General features: G+C 42.6%; 1 protein-coding gene across 1 annotated transcript in view; it reads right to left on the bottom strand.

The window, feature by feature from the left end:
• Nucleotides 1-21,809, bottom strand: part of GABRG3 (gamma-aminobutyric acid type A receptor subunit gamma3) — a 774,385-nt gene that overhangs the window by 311,618 nt on the left and 440,958 nt on the right. Inside the window, exons 4-5 of the mRNA XM_053582023.1 lie at nt 7,521-7,741; nt 5,061-5,143 (exon numbers count right to left, since the gene is read on the bottom strand). Of these exons, the coding sequence (XP_053437998.1) occupies nt 5,061-5,143; nt 7,521-7,741 (304 nt within the window). The remainder of the gene's footprint in view (nt 1-5,060; nt 5,144-7,520; nt 7,742-21,809) is intronic.

Genomic DNA, 21,809 nt, shown 5'->3' with positions numbered 1-21,809 from the left:
TGGAGGTTGCTGTGAGCTGTGTGAGGCCACGGCACTCTACCGAGGGCGGTACGTGAGACTCTGTCTCTACAAAAAAAAAGAAAGAAAAACAGTTTGGAAGTTCCTCGAACTAAATCTAGAATTACCAGCAATTCTACTCCTACGTATATACTTCAGGAGTTGAAAGCAGCACCCTGGCAGATTCCTGTATATCAATGTTTATAGCAGTGTTTTTCATAAAAGTCAGAAGGTGAAAACAACCAAAGTTCTCATAGATCAAAGAAAGGATAAACAAACTATGTTATTACATACAACAAAAAGTTACTCAGTCAAAAGAAGAAACGGAATTCGTTAAGAGTTATTTATGCATCACAGATTCAAGCCTTTATCACTACATGCTTTGCAAGAATTTCCTCCCAGTCTGATTGGCCTTTTCAACCTCTTAATAAGGTTTTCATTAGAGCAGAAGTCTTCAGTGTTAACAAAGCCCCACTTCTCAAATTATTGTTTCATGAATCATGATTTTGGTATAAGGTCTAAAAACTCTTTCTTAGTCTTAGGTTATAAAGATTTTCTCCCAAATTATTTTTTTCTAACATACTATGATTTTGTGTTTATCTTCTTTAAGGCTTCAATCCATTTGGAGTTAAATTTTATGTAAGTTCAAGGTTAGTAAGTTTGTGCTGTTTTGAACCACTAAGTTTGTGACAATTTCCTCAGTAGTAAGAGGAAAACTGAATATAGCCACTTACAGTGTCTGCAACTGAATGTCCACTGTGACTCGAGTTGTACAGGTGCGCTCAGGAAACAGTTAGGGCCAAGTTCTGGACACCAAAAAGTTTTGTCTGAGGATCTATATCAAAATCACTTTTTTTTTTTTTTTTTTTTGTAGAGACAGAGTCTCACTGTACCGCTCTCGGGTAGAGTGCCCTGGCGTCAACCGGCTCACAGCAACCTCTAACTCTTGGGCTTACACGATTCTCTTGCCTCAGCCTCCCGAGCAGCTGGGACTACAGGCGCCCTCCACGAGGCCCGGCTATTTTTTTTTGTTGTTGTTGCAGTTTGGCCGGGGCTGGGTTTGAACCCGCCACCCTCGGCATATGGGGCCAGCGCCCTACTCACTGAGCCACAGGCGCCGCCCTCAAAATCACTTTTAATCATCCATATGAGTAATTAAAAACCCATTTTTAATAATTTCAATAAGTTTAAATAAACTTATAAGATCTTTGAAAGTATATTTTTAGGAGTTTTTAAAATGTGATTCTGTGGAGACTTTACAACTTTTGTATTTACCTAAATGAAGATAAAACACATTCTTCACAGAAAAGTATCACCTAAAACAAAAAAAACAAAGAAACCTAAAACCAAAATCAAAAACAAAACCAACAAAAAGGATCACAACAATGGAAAAGCAAGTATCCAATGTACTCACTACTAATATGAAACCAATGTATAAACCACTACCAGCCCACACCAAAGGAAAACACAAGTATATTTTAGTAAGGGGGAGGGAGAGGGAAGGGAGAAGTTGGAGGGTGATTGGCGGGATCTGACCTACTGTGCCCAGGCCAGGGTGGTGAGCAAGTCGCCTGGGGGAAGGGCTCTACTACAACTGAACTTTACCATAGACAGGAAAACAACATAAACTAAACATTTGTACCTTCATATTAATCTGAAATTTAAGAAAAGAAAATGTGACCTTGGACCTCAGTGCATATAGGAAGAGCTAAATAAGTATTTAATTACTTAAATATTATTTCAAAAATCACAACTATTTGAAAAATAATCAATTTAAATCAAAACCATTACCCAAACATGTCATATATCGAATGTTACCACCTCATCCCTGTGCATATATTGGAACATCTTATGTATCTGTCACTGAGAGGTTCTGCTTATGCTATTCAGAGGGCCAGGCTCAGCCTAAAAGTTTCCGGTCATTTTAACAATCACTTTAAATCTCACTATACATTCTGGGTAGTTTTCCTAACTTTTGATTGTATGATAGGAAATACAGTTTAATTTTGCTGTTTCCATTTTTAAATAGAAGAAATAAAGCTTCTGAATGTATTTTATGGACAAGTATCACGATAGTGCAAGGAACTGTTCACAAACAAGGACATCATGTCACCGTCAACTGCTTGTTATTATTAGACCAGCACTTTCCCAATAACACACACCCACAATACAGAAACAAGTTAGATGTCAAACTGATACAGCTGCAACTATCCGCCACAACTCCAAAGCATCAATGCATGTTTTCATTAAAACATTATTGTTCTCATGTACATAATGAAAAGTGAATCCTTTACATATGAATTACTGCTACACATCTAAACTATTTCAAAATTCATACCTCAAAACACTGTTTTGTATTTTGGGATTCTAAGTTACTATTCTGTTTGACTGAATGTAAAATAGAATGTTCTATGGGGCATCATCATTTAAGACTGCAATGGATTCCTAGCTGATTTATCTACTTTGAGTCATTCTTTTACTAGTCGTTTTTAATGAGTAGTTTTAAGTTCACAGAAAATCTGAGCGGAAAATATGTGGACTTCCCATTCACCTCTCCGAGGCCCTCCCCAGCCTCTGTCAGCATCACCCGAGTGGTATATATGTTATAGTCGATGAGCCCACACTGACCCGTCCCATCACCCAGCACATGTGCATTAGGGCTCATTCTTGGTATTACACATTCTGTGGGTTTGGACAAATATATCAGGACGTGCATCCATCATTGTGCTGCCACACACAGTATTTTCACTGCCCTAAAAATTCTCTGTGCTCCCCTAAGCGCCCCTCCCACTCCTTCCCAACACACCTGACAAACACTGATCTTTTTCCAGTTTCCATAGCCTTGCCTTTTCCATAGTATCAAATAGTTGGAATTATATAGGATACACGCATTTCAGGTTGAATTTCTTACTCAGCAACGTGCACTTAAGGTTTGTCTGTGTCTTTTCATGGCTTGAAAATTCATTTATTTTTAGTGTGGATGTACCACATATTTGTTTATCTCATTCACCTACTGAAGGACGACAACTTGGTTGATTTCCAAATTTTGGCAATTACGAATAAAGCTGCTTTAAACACCTGTACGCAGGTTTTCGTGCAGATACACGCTTTCAGTTCATTTGGGTGAATGCCAAGGAGTGTGTGAGGATTCTGTGTGTTCATCCTGTGAGAAACTGCTGAGCTGTCTCCAGAGTGGCTGTGCCACTTTGCACTGCCACCAGAAACAAACACAAGTTCCTGTGGCTCCACGGCCTCCCCTGGGAGGGAAGCATACAATTTTGCTCTTACACAGTCTCTTCTACATAGTTGCCAAACATAATTTTGGTCACACCTTTCCCTGATTTACAGATATAATCGCTTTTATTTGCCCACATGTTAAGAGTGCTGCCTTCTCACACCCGTGCAAGGCTCTTGGCACCTGGCTTCTGCAGTCACTCACCCACCCCTCACACCACACCACCCAGACACTTGGAAATAGATGTTGAGCTCACAAACCATTTCTCCAGCTGTACCAAACTTCTTTTAGTACTTTATGCTAATTTCCAACTAATTCCAGAAAGGCATTAACTGATATTAAGGTTTTAGTGTTTCCCTGAGCAATGTTTGTGAGTTCCTTCTAAGAATTTCAATTATGTTATTTATATACAAATCTTTTAAAAACAATCCCTATAGGCACTTTCCTTTCTGGCAGTCTTGTAACTTATACAAAATCTCCTGGAAGGCTACACTAACTCTTTAAATTATAAAGCAGGACAGAAAGATGGAAGTTACTGATGGAAGAAACAAGGGTTCCAGTGGGAACACCCAGGTCACTGCTTGTGCGCCCTCCCAGTCTCTGCTGGCCGGGCCTTAGCTCTCATGAGCCCTACAGGAGTCAGGAGCAGGAAGAACAAAGAACCCATGGGTGAACACGTCTTACAATTCATCATAGGTTGAGAAAAAGATCTATGATGTCCAAGGAAAAAAGCCACAAAAACTTCTGCCTGAAATTTCATCAGGTATGTTTGTCATGTTTCGTATATGTAATGTTAAAGAAAGCCAATAAAGATAATTAAATTCTTACCAGCCAATAAAGATAATTAAATTCTTAAGTACTTGTGATGAATTCATTTAGAAGGAACCATCATAAATTCATACTCAACAGAAATATTTTCTTATTGACTTTTATTTAAAAACTTTATATATAAGCAAATAAATTTGATAAATTTAATATATGTGTACTTATGTACTTAAGGTCTTTAAGACTTTGTAAGTGATTACTTGTTACCTGTGATATCAATCGTAAGTACAATAGTAGAAGATAAAATACTATAAAAATGACATCACCCTGAAGTGGTTCAATGAGACATAGATAGAGAGAGATATTTTTTAAACCATATTGTTTTAGTTAGAAGAAAAATCACCTTGGTTTAAGACAATGTTAAATATAAAAATACTGCATAGGATTCCATATGGTCCCAAATAGTATGCATAGCTCATTAGCATAAGGGTCTTTGGGATTTCAACCAGTCATCAATTTCTGAATCCTTTGTTTTTATTATTCTTTTATTTTTTTTCTGAGACAGAGTCTCACTCTTTTACCCTGGTTACAGTGCTGTGGTGTCATAGCTCACAGCAACCTCAAACTCTTGGACTTGAGTGATCATCTTGCCTCAGCCTCCCAAGTGGCTGGGACTACAGGCGCCTGCCACAATGCCCTGCTATTTTGAGAGACAGGGGTCTCACTCTTGCTCAGGCTGGTCTCAAACCCGTGAGCTCAGGCAATCCACCCACCTCGGCCTCCCGGAGTGCTGGGATCCTAGGTGTAAGCCGCTGTGCCCAACCTGAATCCCTTAAAGTTATCTATCATGAATGGTTAAGTTGCTCATGGCTTGATCAAAGTTACCTACGTTCTAGACATAACAAGGCCTAGAGTGAAAACCCCCAGGCAGCCAATGCCAAAACCATTATCAACGTCCTCTGCTTGTACAGTGGTGACGTGACACTGTTGTCAATCGCGTGACTCTCTCCCAGAAGGCTAGACGCCTCACACCACACTCACGCCCCGAGATGCCAGTACTCACAGCTGGAGAAGACCAGTGGGCAGGAGTGCTCGTCCATGGGGAAGTTGTGCAGCTGCAGCTGGCACTCGGCATTGATGGTGAGCCTGCGGGAGAGCAGAGCATCACTCTGGAGGGCCGACCAAAAGACCAAAACAGCACAGCTCTGGGGCGAGGTGGGGGCAGCTGAGCTACCACGGGGCAGGGACGGGGAGGGAGGCTCCTGGCACTCAGGGCCCACCCAGCAATCCACTCTTGGCAATGACACCGTCCATTTGGTGAGACCCTTAGGTTCCTTTCCTACTGCTGTCACTCTGTTTAGCTTTTAACTGTGGGTAGCAGAGGGAATTCTAGTGAGTCAAAGCCTAACTGTGCTTAAAAACACGAGCCAAGTCAGAGAGGAAACAAAACCAACTGCTGTTGTTTTCAGTGTGTTTGAATTAAATCCCTCGTCCATTTGGAAACTTGTGAGTTTGTCTAAATAGGTAGCAAGCCAGATTAATTCCCTTTGTGAGGGGGGATTTCCTATTTGGACAACTTTCCCTATTTTGGAAGGCGAGCAGTGGCTCTGCTAAGAGGCGCTCTGCATCCTTACAGAGCAGATAGGCCTGTAAATCAGAGTCCCTGTGAAGGGCCCAGGACCGGCAGGTCTCCACTCTGATGAGGACACATCTTTGACAAACTTGAGCTCTCTCATCTTATTTTAGCAGCACAGTGTCCTGTGATGACTTTTATTGTTGTTTCCTGTCCGGCAAGGCTTTCCTGAAATCTTAAAATCCTCTGATCTGGCTTGGCCTGGTGGCTAATGCCTGTCATTCCAGCACTTTAGGAGGCAGAGGTGTGATGAAGCCAGGAGTTTAAGAGCAGCCTGGGCAACAAAGCAAGTTACTATTTCTATAAAACAAACTTTTAAAAATTAATTGGATGTGGAGGGGGGCTCCTGCAATCCCAGTTACTGGGGAGGCAGAGGCAGGAGGATGGCTTACCTCCAGGAGTTCTAGGCTGCAGTGAGCCATGATCAGACTCTGTACTCCAACCTGGGGCAAAAGAAGATGCCCTGTCTCTTAAATTAAAACAAAAAAGAAATCAACCAAAAAATCCCCTCTGCTTATTTTCATCTCCATTTGCACTATGGACACTTGTTTAACATTAGGAGTCACAGATTTCTCCTCAGGGTCACAAATCATCTGCAATAAAAAGCTCGGCCGGGGGAGTGCTACAACTCGGGGTCCTGGAGGAAAGGACAGCAGTGGTGTCCATTTAGCCTGAGGAAGGAGAGCTATTATATTCTCCTGAGCTGACTGATATGAAAATGTCCTTTTTCGAGACGGAGTCTCACTCTGTCACCCTTGGTAGAATGCTAAGGCATCAAAGCTCACAGCAACCTCCAACTCTTAGGTTCAAGCGATTCTTGTGCCTCAGCTTCCAGAGTAGCTGGGACTATAGGAGCCTGACAGAACGCCCAGCTATTTTTAGAGATACAGTCTCTCTCTTGCTCAGGCTGGTCTGGAACTCCTGAGCTCAATCAATCCACCCCGCTTGGCCTCCCAGAGTGCTAGGATTACAGGCGTGAGCCACTGTGCTGGCCCCTGCAAATGCCTTTAGACATTTGGGGCATAGCCTCCAAGAATCTGGAGTCCAGAGTGACATACTGGGTTGCAGTAGGTGTATGGGAATCCTCAGCATGGGTATGGCTTAAAATCTGTGGGGGTGGCAGAGCTCAGGCAGCAGGAACGGTAACAGCATGAAGTGACGGGACTGCGCACACTGAGGACACAGAGCCGACAGCAGAGAGCTCACTGGCGCCTGGGGAGCAGTGGGCATCATAGAAGGTGGCTGGGAGCTCCCCGGGCTCCACCTACTCTGAGGACCCAGCAGTGGGGAGGGGTGCCCCCAGACACAGGCCAGCAGCAGCCAAGGTGCCATCACTGTTACATATTCACTTAGACTCAGCATCACAGCACAGAGGCCTCGGAGAGAGGAGTTCCTAGGGGTGACTCTGGCAAGACCTGTTGTTTCTGTAGCAACTCTTACCTGGCCGGTCTCTGGGAGGACCGCCCTGCCTCCAGGCAGACCCCTTACGGGGTGCTAGGGACACCCACCTTTCCTTGAGGTCTCCCACTAGGCTCATCTGCTCAGTTAACTAGCGCTAGAGACAGCTGCCTTTTCCTAGCTGGAGGGTGTCAATATTATCAGTGATAATGTTCACAGCCCACTTCCAGGAGAAATGTATTTTGATGAAGAAATGAGTTCTATTCTTTGGAGGTCATTTGTATACCTTTATTGTTACACACGTGCCACTAGAACGAACTCTTTCGGGATGCTGCAGTGCGCGAAATGTGAGAAAGAACTGAAAGGTGAAAACAGGGCCTCATGCCGGTAACGACTAAAATTAAGGGTCCAAAATCAGACCACAGGAGGGCCCGCGTCAGCCACACACTCACACAACCAGACCCGAGCAACAGGCTCCAGGTGGCTTCCTACCTCAGAGTGTAAAGGATTTTCCCATCGTTCCAGATCCTGAGGAGCTGGTTGGGGGTGGTGATCCAGTGAGCCTCGGCAGTCTTAGAGTTTCGGAAGATTGTGTCTGGAATCCAGATTAACCCCACCATGTTGCTGTTCAGGGTGAGAATTTTCATTGTGCTGTTGAATCGAAGGCGACTGTCTGTCCAGGTCTGAGCGAAAAATATATCAATTTGGTATTCCTGCAACAGGCAAAGGACAAACAAGGCAGCTTGATTAGTACCTTCTCTGTATGCCCTGTTTGCTTTGTCAAGCCTTTGTTTTTTCCTCCTGTTTTAACGTGCTCACCACCCGAGGTCTCTTTCTGAAGCGCCCAGCCCAGCACAGTCAACAGTCAATGGAGGCTAACCTATAACAGCCATTGACCCCGTAGTAACATAAATATCACAATGCTTTGTAAATCTTAGATTGCAATAAATATCTAAAGTGGGGTGCCGGGCTGAGCGAGAGATGGTAGGATACATTTCAGAGTGTGGAAGTGGACCCTCCGTTTACGAGTCCAGCTTTGACAGATAGCATGAACTATGGAAGTCCCCATTGTCCAGTCTATAAAAGGGCACAAGGATATGTTCAATTTCTAAAGGTGATATAAAGATAAAAGGACACAATGAGAGGGGTGACTTCTCAGTGTCTGGCATAAAGGAAGTGATGCATACATGTTAGTTCATATAACCATCATTATTTTTTACTTAACAGTCTTCTCAAACAACACAAGCACAAGCACAAAGCAAGGTAAGAAAAAACAACGCGGAACTATGGAGGGTCAGAGAACAGCCACTGAAGCCAGTGCCAATTCCAGCAGCAGACTGAGGAGCTGTGGATTTCAGAGGCAAAGGCCCAGCCTCTGCCCTTCTCACACTCACAGCACCAGATGAGACTTTACTGTAACCACCAGATTATTAAGCTGGGACTGATACCAGCAGGGGACCCAGATAAGGGTCTCCAGGTTGGGGTGAGGCCACTCCCCTAATCACAGTAAAGAACTGTCATCAGGTCCACAGTATGAAGGGTGTAGAGACTGATGGTTAGAGATTGTTAGATCTTTCATAGTTATTGCTATGTAATCAACATTACTAATACATTACTTTCACAGAGTTAAGAGTTCTGTAATTCTCTACAAATCCTGTAGGTATCCTTTCTGTTGAGTTTCCAGTTAAAGAACTAAAGAACCTTCTAGTGATAACTAACTGGAATAACAGTTCATAATTCAGCTGGTCTGCCTTTAACTAATCCGGTCATTAACTCCTCTGCTGCACTGACCCTGCCAGGCCCTGCCAACCATGGAAGGCCCAGCATGGAGCCCATGGAAAGCCCCCTGACCTCCTAGGTCCTTCGGAAAGACAGTCTTTAAATACTCCAGTGGTCATATATGCTGAGCGGAAAAATAGGTGGTGTGCAAGTTAGGCTTCTAGTTCTAGGGAAAAGAAAATGTATCCAAGCCTCCAACATGGAACTGTGCAAGTGAGTCGTGCACAAGCACTTTAGCAGATGGGGCAAAAATGGCAGGGAAGGGCATCTGGGAGCAGATTCTCAAGGGAAGGGCTCCAGAAGCTCAGCAACATTGCAGGTGACAGGAGCTTTGTGATATCACAGCAGCCAGAGGGTCCCTCTCAAGTCCCCATGTCTGCCTAAATACACCTGTGGGATTAATGGCCATGGCCTCTTCCCTGCCTCCCAAAATGTGTGCACAAGCCTGTCACTGACAGACTCTGAGTCTAGAGTCACACAGAGAAAGTGTGTGTGTGCGCGCGCGCGGCGCGTGTGTAAACAGCATGCCTAGTGGGCAGAGGTTGGAACAGAAATGTTAATTAGCACGAATTGGCTGCTCTTGACCGTGCTTGGTAAGTTATCACAAGAAGGAAATTATCTTCGAAAGAACAGGGCAGTTTGAAAGCAGTTATACAAAAGAAGAGATAAAGCACTCTCAGGTCTGGAGAGGCAATTGCTTCTCAGCCACATCAGTAAAGCAGAAGGTGAGAATGGCCTTGAGTGTTTAAGCCTTGTTGAAACAATCAAAGTCATTGTTAAAACCTCTCAGTGGATTCGCTGTCACTCTGAAAAATCTTTAATTATGCAAATACAGCTCAAGGGAAAGAGAACAAGGTGTGGTCTTCTTTATTATTATTATTATTAAATGGTGAGGCTGGTAGGGCCAAGTGGCTTGTACTTAATTTAAGAGAGAAAGGGAAAAAAGGAAGCCAGAGAAGGAGGAGAGGCATTGGCCTGCAAGAGCCGAAGCTCAGAATCACACTGAGACAAGACCTGCAGATGTGGCTGTGTACAGGAAGGGAGGGGGGAGGTTAGGGTGGAGGGAGGGTAATGGGTGGGGCCACACCTGCGGTGCATCTTAGAATGGGTACAGGTGAAACTTACTAAAGGCAGAATACAAATGTCTACATACAATAACTAAGAAAATGCCATGAAGGCCACGTTGAACAGTTTGATGAGAATATTTCAGATTGTATATGAAACCAGCACATTGTACCCTTGATTGCACTAATGTACATAGCTATGATTTAATAATAAATAAATAAATAGAAATTGGCACTTCTGGCAGCAAGCTGGCTAAGTTTTAAAAGATTCTGCCCCGGGAGCCACAAGTCAGGAACAGAAATGACTATTTGAGACTTAAATGTACTTTTGCATTCCTGTCTTTCAAGGGCAAGCAGGAGCCTTAAAGAACTGCTTGGACCCAAGGAGGTTCACTCTTCATTTCCCACTTCACTATGACCAAAATGGCTAATAGAAAAAGAATGAACTTCTGGACAATGAAGTAGAGACTCAGGGAGCAAACAGTCCTCTGCAGGCCACCCTGGGAAAAGAATTAGAACATAGTCAAAGAGGACCCTTCCTTCCAGGGGACTAGACACACTCAGGGTCTGCCCAGTGGGGTCTCAGGGTGGCTGCAAACCCATGAGTGACTGGTGGGTGTCCCAGCCCTTTCCAGCCTATAATACACACACATATGGGCTGGAGACAGCTTAGGTAGCTCCTGCATAATGACCGGAAAACAGTCACCAGTGAAAGGGGTGGCTTTACAAAAATTGCAAAAATAATAGGAAAACACCTCATCCTACAATTTCCTCATAACAGTTAAAAATCAAGCCTGTAAGTTCTCTTGCTAAATACCCCTTCCCAGTGGGAGGTCTGTTGTGTACAACTTCTGCAAAGGGCTGAACAGACAGATTCTTTCCAAATCCTTTTGCTGGGAATCTGCTTTTCACTGAGTTCCTGAGTAAACAGCAAGGAAGGACCTTCAAGCTTCAGCCATATATACAGGGCAGCCTCTCCCCATCTCCTGAGATAATCCTAACAATCTCATCTCCACAGAAAGGCAGAGGAGCCAGCTCTTGGACTGGGACGTCCAGCCCATGATGTTCTTCTGTTATCCACTGGCTACCAAGGACAGAAAGGAGCAGATGTGCAGAACCACAGGTCTCTTGTTCTCTGGGCTGGCTTTCCCCTTCTCTTCCTTTGGGATGCCACATCATCTCCTGGTCTCTTTCCCCACTCTTTTTGACTCCTTCTTTCCTCCAAGAAGATAAATCAAACCTTTTACGTTTATATATCCTAATCTCTGTGGGAGACGTTTTTCCCCACCAGTGATGTGAGCACCTACGAAGCTTTCCACCCTACTGACCAGCATACAGGGCCTTCAATCTTTAACCTTTCTCTCCTCATCTTCTCTGCTTCCCACTCCCATTTAATGCACAGTTTATGTTCCTTCATCTTGAAACATGTTAAAATGCAGATTTGAAATGGGTATATCAGAGCAAGATGGGAGACATTCCTGAAAGTTGCTCCAGGAGGCACAGGTTCATTCCTTACCAGGAACTGGTATTATAGAGACTGAGACGAAATAAACCTTTCTTCCAGAGGGTAAACTGAGGACTAAAAGATTAAGAAACTTTCATCTGAAAGGACCAAGCTAACTCCATTTTGTTAAAACTAACTCCATTTTGTCTCACAGCCTTCACTGACCCCACTTTGCCCCACAGCCTTCAATTTACAGCTGCATACCAAAGGTGATAGGCAACCTGCTTCCTCCCCCACCTCGGGCTCCAGAAACTCCGCCCCAGTAGTAGTAAATCTTTCCCCTAAGCAATCAGCCCAACTCAAACATTGTTTAGGCCCCTACCCCCCCCCTTTTTTCTTTTCTGTATCCTTAAAACTGCTCTTCCCTCTGCGGTTGGGACTTCTCTGCCCTCCTGCTGCGCCAGGAACGAGAAGCCCAGACTCGAGTTTGTGAATAAATGGCTCTTTTGCTTTTACATTGGACTCGGGTCCTTAGTGATCTTTGTGGGGGATTTCAAGATCTGGGCACAACACATCCAGTCATATAACTACTAAGTGTCAACTGTTGTAAACTACGCAGTCAGAATCCACCTTCCTGGGTGTGACTCAGTGGGCCACAGCAGCTGAAATCTAGTTGCTAGATTTAATGGCAAGTGGAAAAAGAGCCCTGGTGCAAAAGAACCCTCCATGTACACACTGGGTACCATGTGTGTGACATCTGGGACCTTCCTTACCCTCGGTTTCCTGACATGTAAACTGGGAGTATAAGGTTAGGTTAAAAACGTCAGTAGTGGCTCAGCGCATGTAGCGTAGTGGTTATAGCGTTAGCCACGTGCACCAAGGCTGGTGGGTTCGAACCCAGCCCAGGCCAGCTAAACAACGACAACTACAACAAAAAAATAGCTAGGCACTGTGGTGGGTGCTTATAATCCCCGGTACTTGGGAGGCTGAGGCAAGAGAATCACTTAAGCCCAAGAGTTGGAGGTTGCTGTGAGCTGTGACACCACAGCACTCTACCCAGGGTGACATATTGAGACTCTGTCTCCAAAAAGAATAAAAAAAAGTCAGGACTCTTCCGACTCTAAAATTTCATGGTTCTCTGCCTTGAGTCAGTCTTTCCTGGTTGAAATTAATTTTCCATTTCACCCATTTCTGTGAGTTCCTTTTCCAAGAAGGACATGACAGAATGTCTTCTTCAGGTTTCCCATCTCCTGCCATTGCAAGGAACAGGCCTGAATTCTGGATGAAGTGTGCAGGACCATCCATGAAGCTCAGGCTTGCAGAGCGAGGCATGAATCCCATCCTCCTACTATTTTCCTGTGATGTTCTGGGGGATAGGGGCATGTTCTTCTTGATTCTGAAATCCTGCTGCAAACCTCAGTTTAAGAGGGTGTGAGACATTTGCTAAATGTTGGAGAAACACTTCACCCACAGAGAAATATTTTTATTTCCCTCATAAACTTTCTTTGTGATTGCATTAATCATCCTTCCTACAAAGAAAAAAAATTCTTACAATATCTAAAAATCATTTTATCTAATTCATTAATAGCTATGAAATTACTATATCTGAAATACTCACCCATGTAACAGGTAAAAACTGAGCAGAATCTCCCTCTCCACTTTAAACCCGGGTGTCAGTAGAGGCTCCGTTCATAATTTGTTTTGGTATTGAGAGTGTTTCATGACACCTAAATGAGACTGGAATTATTGGGTGGGGGGGGCGTTGCTGCATTTTGACAAAACAGAAGAAAAATGCTTCTCAATAATGCCCATCTGCAACTTCTAAAAAGCTTCAAAAATTATTTCCTTACACTTTTCATCCTTTAGAAGAGGGTAAAGTTAAGAGGAAAAGATTGATTAATAAAGGACAGACACTTGGAGATTCTGGCTGCCAAGGCCACTCTCTGGTGTGGGCCCCAGCCCATCAGCTGGCTGCCTGGGATGCTTTGGATAGACACATCAGAAAAGAAGCCCCTGGCAGTTTCCTTCACAGAACACTAGTAACAGACCCATGCCAATTAAAGGTTGTTCAGACCTCTTACCTAACAATGAATAATACCCAGTATGTAGTTATTACATTAAAATCATTTCTATTTCTTCTTTTCTCAGGGATGGAAGCATCACACTGTATTTATTTATTCATTTGCAGTTATCTCCTTAAATGTGCCCGGGCAAACATGGCTTTGATACTCTGCCTCCAGGCTTCCCCATTGACCCCATTGGCTGGCCATGTCCCCTCCTCACGTGCACATAAATGAGGGTCCCTGAGGTCCAGCCCTTCACCGATCCTAGGCCCTGCCCTTTCTAAGAGTCCTTATTGACCCCTCAGTCTGTGCTATGGGCAGTGTGGACTAGTCCCTGTGAGGCCCTGGGCTGGGTCTAGGTGAAGACCAGTACTAAGAGGCCACACCCCAGGAGCTCAGGCACTGGCCACACCTCAGGCCAGCCCAGACCCTCCACTTGCACCTCAGACCATCAGATGGTGTCTCATATGTGTCTGGGAGAACATGTCAGAGCAGAGAGGACAGCCAGGTGGGGCAGCACATGAAGTGTTAGTTAGAGGTTCATTAAGCAAAGAAAAACAGCTGACCCCTTGACACAACAGAGGCCCACAATTTGTCACCTGATGTTAATGCAACCCTTTCTTAGGAAAGAGTACAAAATTATAAATGTAATATTAAATATAAATTATGAATGTTAACTATTATAATACATATTTCTGATGAGAAAATACGTTATGAATATTTTTAAACTGCTAATGCCACAAAATATACAATTAATTCAGCAACTGGCCCACCTCTGCCACGCCATGTGCCCTCTGCCTTTGTCTTCAAGCTCTCTGATCATATCTTTCTATCACAAGGATATTATGACATTATTCTTCTTAGAGAGTAAATAAGAATATATTTATTTCCTTCAGCATGGAGAAACAAACATTTATCATAAGTACTTCTACAAGGTTCGCTTAAAATTAGAATATATCGGAAATGCCGTGTGCATGTTCAGGGTCCTTCCATATTGTACAAAGCCTCCATAGAAAGCTTAGGAGTCCCTCCCATGGGCGTTGGGCTCCAGGTTTCTCCCCACGCCACCCACACTTCTGGAGCCTCAGGCCTTGACAATAAGCTGCACTGGGGTATACTATGCACACCAAAGCTGCTCTGTGCCCCTCATGCCCCAACCAGGTCCCCAAGGCTTCCTGCGCCCACTGTCCTCAGGCTGGGATGGTAATGCCCTGCAGGTCACTACAGTCAGCAGGGAGGAGGACAGCAGCCTTGAGTCAGTGAGAATGAGAACGAGATGGGACCGTTCCCAGGTGGGAGGGGCCTTGAGTCTTAAATTCTCCAAGCTTCCTGGTGAAGATTCCCCTGGCTAGAGACTGGACCAGAACCCCCCCCCCCCCCCCGGTGAAAGCAGGCTGCCCTCTTCTGCCTTTGTGGACATGAGAGGGTCATTTTCCTCACCTCCAACCTCATGTGCTTCACAGAATAGCCATCCTTCATATAGGACTCCTCCAACCACTGGATGTTTTCAGATTAAACTTTTCCTTTTGTTTTTTTGAGACAGGATTTTACTGTGTTGCTCAGGCTAGAACTCCTAGGCTCTAGCCATCCTCCCACCTAAGCCTCCCGAGTAGCTGGGATTACAGGCGTGAGCCACTCCACCCAGACAACCTTTTTAAAGCAGGCCATAGGATGTTCCATCATCCAACCAGAGCTGCTATCAAAAATGTATATTGGTTCTCCCACTGTTAGGTCTAGGCGAAAGTAGAAAAATACCAGTTAACTCCTGACAAATTCCTGGGATGCAAGCCCTCAATAATATGAAGTACGTCTGGTTCACTCCCAAGATAGATGGGAAAGTACTCATTAACTTCTTGCTTGACTAACTCCTGGGCCTGGGAAACGAACTCACTATCCCCAGACTGACCTTTAAACAATGTCAGGTGGAGACAATACTGAGACAAAGATGTATGGAGGAAAAGTATAGGAACTAAGATGTGTGGGAAAATATTAAAACAAAGATGCATGACGTATGCTGACAATTCTGCTGCTGTACAATGCCTGCTTGCTACTCCCCTCACCACCCACCCCCCGTCAGTGCACCTGGACAGCCTGTGTGCCAACCAGGTTGCAGACCAAGACTTAAAAACCTGACTCCTTAAGCACTCGGGGCTGCTCTCAGAAAACCGATGTTGGGACACTGAGGCAGTCGCCAGCTGACTCTTCAATAAAAGGACTCTGCTGTAAATTTGGCTTGTTTGGCAGTGTGGTCTTTGTGGAACTCCAGGGCACTACATTTCTGGAGTCCCCAGTGAGATCCTCCAGACCCTGGCCCTGATGATCCTCAGATGGCCTCCAAGACAGGGTGCAGTCCCTCTGAGCAGAGGCATACCCTGGAAACTTTCCATGGCCCCCGAGGACACATAGCCCTCAGGAGACCTGAGTCCACCTCCAGAGGTAAGCCATTTAAACATCTATTTTTGGCGAGTGTCTGCAGACATTTAATGTAACTATTACCTTCATTTTTTGTTGTGCTTATTTGTTGTGGACTGTTATGGAAATATATAACTGTTTGTTGTGAATTGTGTAGGGCCCTTAGGGACCTCCAAGGGAAGGCCAAAGGGACAGGAGCTTTGGACAAGAACCCCGGGTTGCCGGGCTATTGGCCTGTCAGAGGCTCTCAGAGGCATGTGTTATTAGACTGACCCATTGCTAGAATACTGGGGGGAACCTCAGCCCTGTCAAAGATAGTAAGACGTTACTGCCACTGAGACATCAGTACTTTGGCCTCGAGCCTCAGAGAAGTTGGGGTGCAGAAGGCAAGTGACAAGGAACTTTGATTTCTAAGCTCAAGAGTTATAAAAAAGTCCCATAAACCTGTAATGAAACTCAGACTCCCGGGCTACTGACCTGTCAGAAATAGGAACCCTGGATTACCAAGCTATCAGCCTGTCGGGGGGCTCCCAGAGACTGGGATGCCAGTAGGAAGACTCATCCTCAAATGTACAATTTAGATTCATGTACTTTTGTTCATTTGTATTCTGTGTTGTTTGTCTAGTTAACTATTATAGTTTGTGCTTCTTCTTTGTTGCCAGTCTTTAGTGTCGGCTGGCCCCCGTACATGTTTCTTTGATCCCCTCTTATGCTGACAGGTTTAGAAAGCAGTCACGCAGAAAAGCCAGGCCACACTGACATTGATGTATGAACCGAGTTAGTGAATAACCCCCCCAGCTTGGCTCTGCACGTGTTCTCTCCATCTAGAAACTACATCCTACATCCAGCCCTCAGTTCCTCTGGTTTAAGTCCCTGGTTTCAGTTCATCTGGTTAATTTCTCTTGTTATCAGTTTAGTTGTTGTTAGTTCATTGTAGTGTTGTTGCCTTTTTGTGCTTGACTGAGCTTCACAGACACTTTGGTCTTTCTAAAATAAGTTCCTCCTCTTCTAAGGCAAATACCCCACTGGGTTGTTTATTAAGGCATTTTAAAGATATTTTCTCTACAAATAAGAGTGATAAATATAAAATCAGGTTTCTAAGGAACATTTTTAGCCATATCACTTCTCAGAAAAAAAAAAAAAATCCAGACTGCCAATTGAGTGGTCTGAGAAATGTGCCCCAAAACCAGTGGGAAATCTGTGCCAAAGAATAAGCTTATTGTCCCTTTAAAACCTCCCAGCAATTGGTTAAAAAAAAAAAAAAAAAGGTTGAAATGGTGTACCTGTGAGTGCTCAGAAACTAAATGAAACAAATAACAACAGGTGGGCTTTCACCCCTCCCCCTTCACAGAGGGTGAAACAATTGTGTGAGTGGCCCCTGTCTGTAGCTCAGTTTTTATCCCAGCTTGAACTTATCTGTAATTTATCAAAGGAAAGAAAACAGAAGACACAGGGAAACTGTACTGAAACATTTTAGAGAAGAGCTTGTAGGAAACTACTATAATTATATCTCCAGAAAAATTGAAAACTTTGAACAGGAATAACTCAAGAAACTTATTGTTCAAGCAACTATAGTTTCCTTTAAAATAAAATTAGTTTTGAGCCTGTTATTAAAATCCAAATGTTTAAAACTTATAAAACTGCCACCTCTGTAATATTTCTAATGTTACTAGATTCAACTGTGAACTTATCTAGAGAATATGATCTGCAGGGTGCAGCCCACCTGTGCCTAAAGATAAATTCTGAAAAAGAAACAAAGAGTTAAATTTCTAAGTTCACTGGAGCCTGAAATGGGAAAGATCCCTGTCTAACCCTAAATGAAAAAATCCTGTATCAATATTATATTCCATAAACTGTCCCTCATTTGTAAAATGTAGTAATTTAGTTGTTTAAATTGTTTGAGAAACTGAATCTTTATCCAAAAAAAAGTGGTTCTTGCCTTTTAAACTTTCTAATTGTTAGTCCGGCCAAGTAAATAATTTACAACTTTGTAATATACTATGATTCTATTTAATAAAAAATGAGTTTTTGAAAGTGAAAAAAATTAAACAGAAAGTGTTTTTTGTAACTGACTAAATCCAAAGTTTGTCCTAAAGAAAGAAAAAAAAGAAATATTAAGAAAGGTTGACAAATTTCTGATGTCTTTAAAAATTAAGTTCCTTGCACTAAAAGCAGACTTTTAGAACTTTGATTAAAAAATTAACATATTCATGAGTATTGATAACCTAATTTCAAACAAAACAAATAAATTACATGAAATTGAGTTAGTTTGTTATGGCTTTTTGTTTGAAATATTGCTGATTCTTTTTGTGTTCTTAACTTTTCCAGAAGTTAAGAAAATCATTTTCTATCTTAGAAGCGATTTGTAACTTTTCAAGCAAGTACTTATGAGCAAAACTTGATACATTAATTTTTTTCTCTCTCCTTAATTTCTACAGAATTTAAAAGCCATTTGTAAGTATTAATTTCTAACAATACAGTTATTTGCATAAGTTCGGTAAGAATCTGTTTTGTTCTATAGAACAATATGAAGACACTGGTTATTTTACCAAGGATTTAGCTAGAATAGCATTTCCAGAAGTGTCCAGACTATGTTAAGGAATTAAGGTTGACTTTATAAAAAGCTCTTTCGAAAAACTTGGCCAGATACCCATCGGTAATGTTTCCTGATCTGTGATAAGTAATGAAGGTCGCTTTCTGACAGGTCTAGAAATTGAAATATGTTTGGGAACCTCAAGAAAAGAGGAATTTACCCAATGCATACAGGTATCTAATGGCACAGATGAAAACTGGGCTCGTGAAAGGCTTAAGTCTAACCTGAAAATTCCTTACAGAAACTTCCAGCAAAGCCAATTAAAAAAAAAAAAGAGCCTAAATAGCTAATAATTAATCCTTCTTACGGCACTTTATACAAATAATTAGGCCCAGTATACTCGCAGTACAGTTTATTTTAGAAACTAAGTTAGTTCTGCTATAATTTGTCTTTAGTAAAGTGAGAAACTGGAAATGATTCAAAAAAAGGTTGTGGCTCACCTGTGTTAAATCCCAGCCTTGTCTGTAATATCAACTCATAAAATGAAACGTAACTATTTTACTTAACTAATCTGTTAAATAAATTAAGAAACTGGCCAGGAAGTATAGAATTATATACAATAATCATATTTTTTGTGTGTGTACTTTAGATACTTTAGGATAGCAAGTATCTATTAATGTCAAATAATGAATGAACCAAGTATTTTTAAGAAAATGAATTTTTTAATAATCAAATTTATAATAACTGTATGGATATTATTAGCATATCTGTAATTATGATTCTAGAATTTTTTTACATATTTTTATATTGTTAGTTTAGTTACTGAATGAGTAGAAAATAATCATATTAGTTTTAATGTTGTCAGTTTTTGTAAAATAAAAATTAAACTAAACACCTCTTACTTTATAAATTGTCCATAAGTAGCACTTTAATATCACATTGTAAAGAGAAAGACACTTCAGTTTTCCTAGTCACTAATTTATCATTAAGTATATACAAGTATGATCTGGTTAAAGTTCTGTGTTCCTTTTACAAAAATTACCTATTAGCCACACTAGCTATAAAAAACTCCTAAAACTATGGATTATCTTAAAAACTGTGCTAAATTTATGTAAACCTTAGCCTCAAAATCCAGAACTTGTAAATATTTGTAAATAACTGCTAAATACTTTCATACTCTTAAAACAACGACATGCCCTGCTCCAGACACATACTGGAAGCTGGCTGGTCCACGCACAGCTGAAGCCTGGGGAAACTCCTAGCGAGACTTACCTTAATTAAACTTTAAACTTTGAGAAAAGAGAACAAAATGTAATCTATGTATCCACACCACTTCTCCTCCTCCTCCTGGCAGTAGGCCCCTGCATTTTGAATCAACTTACTGCTTATGTTGAAAAGTAAATAAGCGTTGTCAAACTTATGATAATTAAGAAATCAATATGATCCTGTGCCCGACCTTGTACCCGCCCATCAGTCAATGATGTGACAAATTAAGAAGAAAAGGGAGGACTTGTTAGGTCTAGGCTAAATTAGAAAAATACCAGTCAACTCCTGACAATGTCCTGGGCTGCAAGCCCTCAACAAAATGGAGTAAGTCTGGTTCACTCCCAAGATAGATGGGAAAGTACTCACTAACTTCTTGCTTGACTAACTCCTGGGCCTGAGAAACAACCTCACTATCCCCAGACTGACCTTTAAACAATGCCAGGAGGAGACAATACTGAGACAAAATGTATGGAGGAAAAGTACTGGAACTAAGACGTATAGGAAAATATTAAAGCAAAGATGTGTGACATATGGCTGACTAACCACACAATTCTGCTGCTGTACAATGCCTGCTTGCTACCCTTCCCCCTCAACCCCCCCCCATGCACCTGGACAGCCTGTGTGCCAACCAGGATGCAGACCAAGATTTAAAAACCTGACTCCATAAGCACTTGGGGCTGCTCTCAGAAACCCCATGTAGGGATACTGAGGCAGTCGCCAGCTGGCTCTTCAATAAAAGGACGCTGCTGTAAATTGGCTTGTTTGGCAGTGTGGTCTTTGTGGAACTCCTGGGCACTACACCCAGTCTTTTGTATTAACCTGGATAAGAACTGGAGAACATTCTCTTTGGTAAGGTACCACAAGAATGGAAAAGCAAGAATCCAATGTACTTACTACTAACATGAAGCCAATACAACAACTAATACACGTCCACACAAAAGAAAAACCAATTCAATTCAACCAATTCAATTCAAAACCAATTCAAGGGAGGGAGGAGGGAGGGGACTGGTGAGCTCCTACCTAATGGGCACAATGTAAGGGTGTTCGGCATGTGTCCTGGGTAAGGGACACAAATATAACAGGGAACTGACCTAACAAACGCAAACATTATAACCTAATTGTACCCTCATATTAATCAGAAATTTAGAAAAACGTATACTGGCTACCTCCGAGTCTATAGGATTAGGTTTAAAACCCTTCATATGACGCTCAAGCTTCCTACACCATGACCCATCTATCCTGTTGGCTCACAGTCCTGTTACCATGGCCATCGTGCTGCACACACCAGCGCACCTCTGCACCCTCTCCCCTTCCCCCTTGTCCCATTGTTGTCCTCCCCAGGCCGGGACACCCTCTTACCCACCTGTCCCTGTCTTCTAAGGCCTCGTGCCTCCCATCTTCTTGTGATACCTGCATGTTTGCTAATAGCCTGGCCCTCCTTGTAGTGCTGATCATTACTTTCTGTCCTTTGGCCAATGCCCCATTCCTTTAATCAGCTTATTTCACAATCACCTGCATATTTAGCATAGTTAGAGGTAACAGGACCCCAGGAGCCTTTCCTATGGCATAAACAGCCCCACCCTTCCACCAAGAAAGAAGCACCATTTATGACTGGCATTTTTTTTCCTTCTATTAAGTCATATTTACATAGATCATGAATACATTTATGCCTTTGTGGATTCAGTGTGTTGATTATTTGTACAAATTGGAGTGCTTACATCCAACTAATTAACATAGCTTTCACTTCATTTACTTAATCACTGTGTTAAGACATTTGTGTTCAATACTTGATAGATTTGACTCGTACCCTTGCAATATGCTCCATAGATGTGGTCCCACCGTTAACCCTCCTTCTATCAAACCACCGCCTCCCCTTCCCTCCTTCATCCTGGGCTATATTTGTGATTCATCTTTTATATGAAAGTGTGAGTGATTATAAACTGGTTTCATACTATGCTGCATTAAAAAAATGATGGAGACTTTTACCTCTTTTATGTTTACATGGATGGAGTTGGAAAATATTCTTCTTAGTAAAGTATCTCAGGAATGGAAAAAAAGAAGCAACATTAAAAAGAACTTTCTTGGCTACCAGGGTGCCTCACCAACCAGGGCAGATCCACAGGCCTTCAACACAAAGCTGCTTGTTAAACACTGACTATAACTGCTCGGTCTGGTCTGGGTTGAATGCAACACGTGAGAGTTGCTCTCTGCCCTGTCCTT

This window comes from Nycticebus coucang, chromosome 2 (assembly GCF_027406575.1).
Source record: "Nycticebus coucang isolate mNycCou1 chromosome 2, mNycCou1.pri, whole genome shotgun sequence".
NCBI classification, from domain to species: domain Eukaryota; kingdom Metazoa; phylum Chordata; class Mammalia; order Primates; family Lorisidae; genus Nycticebus; species Nycticebus coucang.
Note: the sequence above shows the minus strand (reverse complement) of the source record. Positions and strands in the feature narration are given on the sequence as shown.